This window comes from Solanum tuberosum, unplaced genomic scaffold (genome assembly GCF_000226075.1).
Source record: "Solanum tuberosum cultivar DM 1-3 516 R44 unplaced genomic scaffold, SolTub_3.0 scf00099, whole genome shotgun sequence".
Classification (NCBI taxonomy): domain Eukaryota; kingdom Viridiplantae; phylum Streptophyta; class Magnoliopsida; order Solanales; family Solanaceae; genus Solanum; species Solanum tuberosum.
Window position 1 is genome coordinate 1456139 of NW_006239023.1, and position 8733 is coordinate 1464871.

General features: G+C 32.6%; 1 protein-coding gene across 1 annotated transcript in view; it reads right to left on the bottom strand.

Moving 5' to 3' along the window:
* Positions 1-4359: 4359 nt before the first annotated feature.
* The window catches only part of PFP-BETA (pyrophosphate-fructose 6-phosphate 1-phosphotransferase beta-subunit), a 7696-nt gene continuing 3322 nt past the window's right edge, over positions 4360-8733 (bottom strand). The window contains 9 exon segments of the mRNA NM_001288395.1: positions 4360-4671; positions 4813-4881; positions 5077-5121; positions 5225-5309; positions 5483-5594; positions 5682-5797; positions 5874-6044; positions 6191-6322; positions 6855-6943. Coding sequence (NP_001275324.1) covers positions 4595-4671; positions 4813-4881; positions 5077-5121; positions 5225-5309; positions 5483-5594; positions 5682-5797; positions 5874-6044; positions 6191-6322; positions 6855-6943 — 896 coding nt within the window. The 3' untranslated portion in view covers positions 4360-4594.

Here is an 8733-nt window from a genome sequence, read left to right on the forward strand (position 1 = left end):
TTTTTTTTATATTTAAAAATTGCGTAAAAATACTATAAATCATGATAATTGACAACATAAAATATTTCAAAAATGTTGTATGTGGGTAGTCTTATTATGCCTTAAATAGCGTCAAACAAAGTACAGGTTTGTGATAAAAAAAACTTATTCCTTTATCCACGCAAACAATCGCTTCAAAAACTCGATTATTAGCCCCAAAATATACAATTTATATTATTGGGCCCGTGCATAGCACGGGCAACATTATCTAGTTTAAAACTAAAAGTGAGTACTTTCATGTATAAAGTAAGTAAATTATATTGATATGTTGATTTATACTTACATATTTAAAACTAAAAGTGACGAATACGGGAACTGCAGTATTAAAATATAATTAAGTCACAGATCGGACAAAATATGATTCAAATTAAATGTGAATGTAACCCTTTTGTATTATTGACTTTATACTATATGGTGGCCTCATCATGCAGGTAGTTGAGGCTCTTATAGCTCATAAAAATTGTTTAAAAAATAATATATATTTGTATGTTTATAATTATTAAAGTTTGGAGTAATTGATGAATCTTGAAAAAGTTATATAAATTATATGCCGCACGAGACATCAGATGGGGATGGGATTTTATGGGAGGCAATTCCTGCCAAATTTTCAGAAATAAGAGATGCAAATAATGCAATATAGGTCGTACACATCCCAAATTTCCAAGTAGTATTTTTTTTTTTAAAATAGTAAAATTATATTTTTCATATTCATAAACTTTGTTTGATTCTTTGGAATAAATACTTGGCAAAATGGGTACGACTTCGATTATTAAATTAAAATCTGAGTTTGTTTGTATTTTCTTTTCTTTTTATTGAATATAATACTGTAGACTAATTTCACCAATGGAGCATAGTTCAAGTGACAAAGGTAATAGTTTGTGAGTTATGTTACAAGAACAATTCGACTTAATAATTATCGTGCAAATTAAGCATGATATTTAAGTAGAGAGGAATAGAGGATTGAATTCGTTATTTTTGAATTTCAAAAACTATAAGTTGTACTAATGATTAACCTAGACGAATATTTCAAGTACATTTACCTAAGGTACAAGGTTATAAACAAAAATATTGCTTGATTTTAATTCGGGTAAAAGTAAAAAAAACATTATTTGAGACGTAGAAAGGTTAATTTTACGTGGTTAACAACTTTAATTAGATGATTAAACTGAATAAAGAACACTAGAATGTCAAATTAAGAGTCCGAACATGCAAACTATAATAACTTTTAGGTAACAACAAAAGAAAAAAGTGATTTTTAAAAGTTTATTTTCAAATATCAGTTTAGTCATGAAATTTGATTAGATTTTGATAATATTCTTCGAATATTTTCAAGTTTTCAAAAAATTTCTCAGACTGATTTTGGATTTTACATCCCCAAACACAACTTTAAATACTTAATTTTTTACATTTCAAGTTTCACCTTCAAAAATTATGATCGAAAGCTAAAGATTTGTATTTTAATTCTATTTTTTTTATTTTTTTATTTTTTACCCTCTCCTAGGAGCTCCCCACCCCTTTTGCTCCCTTGGTGACTCGAACTCGCAACCTTTGGGTTGAAAGTGAGGGGTGCTTACCATCCGAGCAACTCCCTCTCTTCATTTTATTTTAATTCTATTCAACACTAAAAAAAATGATTTTTTTTTCTTTTTCAGATTTTTGCATAGCAGTAAAGGCATGACAATTACTGATTACAACCCTCTACCAGAAACAATATATTAATTGTGACAAAAATTAATATTGAGTGTCACATCCAAAAAAGACCTGCAAGAATTATTGGACCCAAAAATCAGCTGCCATTCATCCTAGTTTTGTAGGTGCAGCCTTCCTCCGGGTCTAATATATTCAATGTAAATTTATGATCTTCAACTTACATGACATTTATGAAACTATAAAATAAAACTATATCATTCTTTTAAGAATAAGAAGAAATTTTAAACTAATTTATACTAAAAATAAAAATATACCGTATAATTCTTCATAAATAATGAGAAAATAACGCCTCATAGAATAGAACGCATGGAGTAACTCTCAGTCGTATTAAGTGGCTTTTGAAGTATTTGATTGCTTGATCAAAATAATTTCAAACGCTTGCCAAATAAGTTAAAATATATATTAATTATGTATAAAACATATTTTTGGCTATATAATTTTTTAATATTATTTATTTATTAAATAGAGGGGTAGGACTAAATATAAACATATACATATATTGAAAACTTATAAATATGTACTTGTACACAATATTATTATAAAAAGAGAGAAAGTAATGAAAACGCAAACGCCTATACACTTGCCGTAAATTATTTGGTTTGTCCCCAAATCGTTAACGGTCTTAACAAGTGGCCTCAAACTCCTATAGAAATATAAGACTCTTAATAAAAAGTTGAGAGAAGTGTTGAAAACAACTCAAAACTTGTAGAGGTGTATTTCACTGATGTTGTAGGATCGGGGTATATTTAAGTTCAGTTAATCAAATAAAAATATGTTTTTAAGACTTTCAAACCGAGTTTACGAGTATTCAATACTTTTCTTTATACTATTAACTTGAGAATTGATATCACTATAGGAATCTACCAACTTCAAATTTTGAATCTGCCTCTACTTCTTTCGAGTATAATTTTAAAACTTTTAATCCCAGAAAAGTTTTAGCCATGGAATAGTTAGCTTGCTGTTCCAGGTTGTCCTAATTAACAACGAAATTGTCTTCTCTTTTTTGTTTGTTGGAGGAGAACCATATCTTTCTTAAGCTGTTATGATTGTGATTCATACCTACCAATTTTTAAAAATGTAAGTACGTACTCAAATGTGTAGTAATTACGCTCTCCGATTATGTTTACTTATCCGATATTGATTTGACACATTTTTAAAGAAATAATAAATAAAATGATAATTTTATTATATCATCCTCAAATAAAATAAATTTAATATTTTAAAACTTATCAAACAGTATGAAAGTCAAAGTGACTTGGAATTATTAATGTGAACGTAGACATCAATTACATAAATTTATTTATTTCAAACAAAGTTCAACATATTCTGGAAGTACTTAGAAAAACACCAGTACTATTAAAAAATATGTAAAAACAGACATTGACCCTCGTAGCATTTGCTCCATTCGAAATATGACTTCTTCAAATAATAATACGTCACATAATTAATTTACTTGGATTAGGAGAAGATGTTTTGTTTATATTATGCTTAGCTACTAGCCAATAGTTGTAAGAAGTAAGTTGAGAAGATCTAAGATCACAAGTATAAATAATTTATATGTTTCATTTAAAGTCTTCCAGTTGGTACCAATATTCCTTTATCTTGTTTTTTTGGTTTCCACTCGATATCCAATATTCAAATTGTAATCTGATTAATTTTATTTTGCATATTATTTTAGGCACTCCAACAATATTTTCTTTCATACATAAAACTCAAATCAAATACTTCTAATTTAGGATGAAGTCATCCCAACCATCCAACACAACCCACGCGGGTAATAAAGAACATCTAGAAGATGGAATATTAGTCGGAAAATCTTCATACCAGTACCGAATTACAATTTACAATCATTTGGTATATGGTGTATCCAATAGTTTGACAAAATCATGATATTTCTTCTAATGTTCCTGCACACTCAAGATGAAAACCTTCTAATTAGAAATAAGTAATTCTTACCAACTTGAAATATTGAATCAACAATTTTTACAAGTCACTTATATATGTTAAATTTTGATATAAACAATTGCATATTGTTGTAAATCCTTTCAACTTGATTAGAGTATAAATGATATTTAATTGAAATTGAGAATATTTGAAGTCGGAAAAGTGAGAGCAAGTAAAGGAGAAATTAACGGGAAAGTGAGAGACCATATATGTGTAGAGCACGTGGAAATTCTGATGTAAAGTATGAACCTTTTTTCATGGATTTTGGTGAAAGGTAAAAAAGGTTGCATCCCTTTTTGGAGTCTTATGTCTAAAATACCTACAAACAACTATTCACCTGTCTCTCTGTCCTTCCTTCCCCTTTTAAACTCTGATTCATGTGACGTTCATCACCACAGTCTTATGCCAAATATGCTTTGCCCAAAACAAGAAAATTACTATTTCATGTGAAAATACAACCAAAGAAACATATAATAGCAATAGATTTTTCTTTTAGAATATCCTCAAAAAGTATTTAGCGACAATTTGAGTTGATATTGTTGCATCCATTTAGCGAATATTCATATTTATTATTGCCGCTAAAGACTCTAGTCTGTAGTCCAAGAAGAAATTGACAAAAGGGTGCCAGATTCATCAAAGGAAAATCCATTGACAATAACCCAGTAATAAGATGCAAAGGCACTTCGTTTTTCATTTATCTTCATAATTAAAAAGAAGAGGTTATATTATTCAAATGCCACACTAATATCTTGTAATCAAGCATATGTTAAAAGCAAGATTCGAGTTTCACAAAGATCATAAGCCGATAAAAAACTTAAACATAAGCGCTAAGTGCTTACGTTCTCCCTCGAAAAACTCATAGTACAACAAATGTATTTCACAACAACTCATATCTCCTCTCCTAAGCATCTACTCCCAACTCCAGAAGTAAAGTGTGGTTTACTTTATTTGCCACTGGACCAACAAATTGAATGGGACCTGTAGTCACAAAACCACAAGAGATGGTGAGATTGAATGCTCCATTTTATCCTAAACATGTGTCGTATAAGGTGACAGCAGAGTTATTGATAATAATCACTAACTAATGCTCTTCATAAACCAAGATCAAACTCAACGTACCTGGGTTAATGTATCGGTTGTTAAGAGCCCATTCTTCCCTCTTTGAAGCAAATTTCTTGAATGGAGCACCTGAATAAACATTCCAAATTAGTTTTCTACTTGGTTGCACATGAACGGGGTGTAGTTGCTCTCAGTAAGAAGAAACAGTTTTGATAATTTTAGCATCGAAACTAAATGTATGATAATCAGTTTCTCTGAGAATGAAGGAAACAAATAAAGTCACAGGGAAAAGAATAGGAGTTATATTATATCCGAGAGTCTAACCTTCAAGCTCAACCATAGCCTTCTTGATCACTGGCTTGAACTTGCCTGTAGAATTGAATGCATTTAGAGTACGAATAAAATGAAATGATGCAGCAAGGACGTGTATATTGTGTAGAAAATCAATGAAGGGAAGAACGAGTAGTTGTACCATGTCTCCTCTCTACGTCCATCAACGCAGTGAGTGCTGTTCCACCTACGGTCCATTCTTCAACAGGAGCAGCCAAATTACCAACCTGATACACAAGGAAAATCATGAGTGACTTCAATACAATAGCTGATGTATAAATTTTAGGATATTCAAAAATGAGTCGCACAGGTCCAAATAGTGACTAATTAGGAAATTATAATAATGTATCTAATAAAACAATTTGGAACTAAACTATTTTATAGCAGAAGAAGCACATACCGATGATATCAACCCTGTCTTCCCACTTTGAAGCAGTGATCCTGCACCATACCCCAATGCGTAACAGTATGTAGAATCAAAATTGGATGGCAAGCCACACCTTCCTTCATAACTGTGAAGTCAGACCAATTGTTAGTGCTAAGACCTCATTTTGAATAAGATGAAGCTAAAGCAATGAAAGATCGTGCAAGAAGAGTACCCAAAAAAGTGGGACTGTCCTTTAAATTGAGCATTATATGCACCCTTCTGCTTCCTCTGATCCAACTCAGTTTCAACCATTTGAATAAGCATTTTCTCAGTTTCGATTTTGGCAACCTGCAGAAATACCACTTGTTATCAAATTGTGTAGCACAGAGTAGAATGACTTTAACCATGATCAATATTTATTTACCTGGACATTGCCGTGTGGATCTCTCTCAAGAAGCAGTTGTTCCTGAATTGCTAGGGGCAACAACTCAAAGAGCTCAAGGCACTGAGGAGTAAGTTTCTTTTTCCAAACACCAGCTTCATCCACAACATCATGTGCCAATATTTCATTTAGTTCCGCAATGAGTTGCTGAACCTGCAAAACACCACTAGAAAGTCAGAACACATACAACCAGCTTTCAAAAGGTTTACCAGTATAAGAAAAAAGAATAGTTTGACCAGAAAGATTTTTAGGTCAGAACTTTAATTGACGACATTAGGTTAGCTTATACGTTGCTTTACCTCAGGAATGAAATCTATAAGTCCTTCAGGAATGAGAATAACTCCATAATTGTAACCTGACTCTGCACGCTTGCAGACCACATCAGCAATGTAGTCCGTAACATTCTTAAGAGTCAGTTTCTTTGCAAATACCTGCCAAAATATGACACGTTTGAGATATAGTTGGTTTTGAAGTTTGTTAAACTAATGGAATGCGATATAAGCATCGTATAACTACAGATAAGTGATCAAATACTTCTTCACTTTCTCAATGGCGTATGCCAAAGCAATTACACAGTATTAACTGCGTTTGTGTGCACCTTCAATAATCTTGGTTCCTTTCCCCCTTGCATTTTAAATTTTGACCCCTTATTGTATGCATTAAAGTAACAAGAGTAGACCACAAATCAACCGCCCCCCACAAAAAAACCAAATCTTTTTCTTTCCAATGAACTTTAATTGAACACTCTTGGATCGAGAGCATATTTGAAAGCAAAAGGTGTATAACCTTTACAAATCACACCAAGAGAATTAAATCTCCAACGTAGAGCAACATTTTCTATAAAATGATGCCCTTTTTATTCAAGATAAGTACTCATCTATTTTTCTTATTTGACTAGAAACAAAGGTTTATATTTTCTCAAAAGATTTTTGGTGCAGAAGAGTGTTAAATTAAGAAAGATACCTCTTCTCCAATCAAAGTAACGTTTGGATGAGTTTGCAGAGCACACTCTAGAGTAATGTGTGAAGCAGCACGCCCCATGAGCCTCACAACTGTAACGAGTTAACAGACAAGGTTATGATATTTCAGATGTATGCAAAGCAAATAGAGATAAATGAGCAGATAATTGTTGCTCAAAGAAGACCACAACGGAGTACGATGAAGACCTTCTTTGTGACATTTGAACAGCAATACTTTTATGCCTTAACACAATTATATCTAATGAAGTCCACCAACATATTAGAATTTTCAGATACTAAATATACAAGAGCAGTGATGGTTAACATATAGTAAGAATAACGTTAAGCCTTCTTTCTTTTCTTTTTTTTGAAATTTATGAGCAGTTGGGAAAATAAGTTCAAATACAAACATCACATGAACAGAAGATGAATTCATTCATTTAGATAAGGCAATTCCTTAACGTGCAAGCACAGACCCTTTAATTCCTACCAAGATGAAACTCAAACTGGTAGATATTGCAGTTAATGAAACATTAAATGATGGGAAAAAATAAAAAAAGAAACATAAGATAACTCTTAGGAGTGGAATACATAAGAAACTAGTAAAATTCAGCTTTGACTACAGAGCAAAAAGGCAGCCTCAGTTCATGACAGAATTGCTGCATAACTATCATGGAGACTGGCCACTTCTCTTTGCTTTTCAATAGATTGGATACATTTGTATATAATACTCCCTCCGTTTAAAAAAGAATGGCCTAGTTTGACTTGGCACGGAATTTAAGAAAATAAAGAAGACTTTTGAATCTTGTGGTCCTAAATTAAAATCATGTCAAATGTACAAAAAACTGAAATTAAAATGTTGCCAAAAAAAGAAAGAGGTCATTCTTTTTTAAACCAGTTATTTTCTCAAACTAAACGGACAGTATATAACTATTCAAAACTAGTGGAGACACATGGCATATGGGGAAAGCAATCAAAATCCAAATATCTGAAGTTCGTTCTTCCAAATATATTTAGGTTCAAGAAACATGCTATTTCCTGTATGAGGTAACCAGTGCAAGAAGCTCTGAGCAGCAAAAATGTTCAACCAACCGACAGTTTGATAATGTCAAAGTCATAACTGCTTACTGGAACCAAAAGGAAAGACAAAAAGAGCAAATGGATATAGAAAAATCAAGTGAAAATTCATCATCAAAAAAATAATATTAATCCATTAAATAACATTAAAGAAACAGGTAAGTAGTAAACAGCCTCTCTACCTCCACGAGGTAGTGGTAAGGTCTGCGTACAATTTACCCTCCCCAGACCCCACCTAGTGGGATCTCACTGGGCATGTTGTTGTTGTTGTTGTTGTAAGTAGTAAAATTATAGTGAGAAAGAAAGAGAAAAGATGCATAAACGAATGTCCAAGTCTTCATTGTAAAGCAAAACAATTCATCAGATCTCTTTCGGTCAGGTATTCTCAATGCCTCTCGGGTCCTCTCATACGCTCTACTTTTATCCAATAAACAGCAACCCTCCTTCACGACCAGGAACAAGATGATGAACACAAAAGCTACATTCACGACAAAGAAAACTTTGCCAGAGAATGATGACATGAGTAAGTGCACTAATAGATAAGAGGGCATATCTCTTTATGGAAGTATTGGTCCAACCCATAGCCATTTTTTCTAATTGACTGAGGAAATCCATCTGGAACCAACCTTAAGAACTACGGCAGCCTTGGAAACTCTGGGTAATGGTTCTGCCCCTCTTCTCTTCTCCACTTAAATACCAGCCTTGGTTTGGGCTCGAACCTGTGCCCTAAGTCACAAGTCTGTCAACCTTTACCACTTCAACCAATCCCTGGGGGTTGGGGTGGGGGGGGGGGGGAATCCATAGCC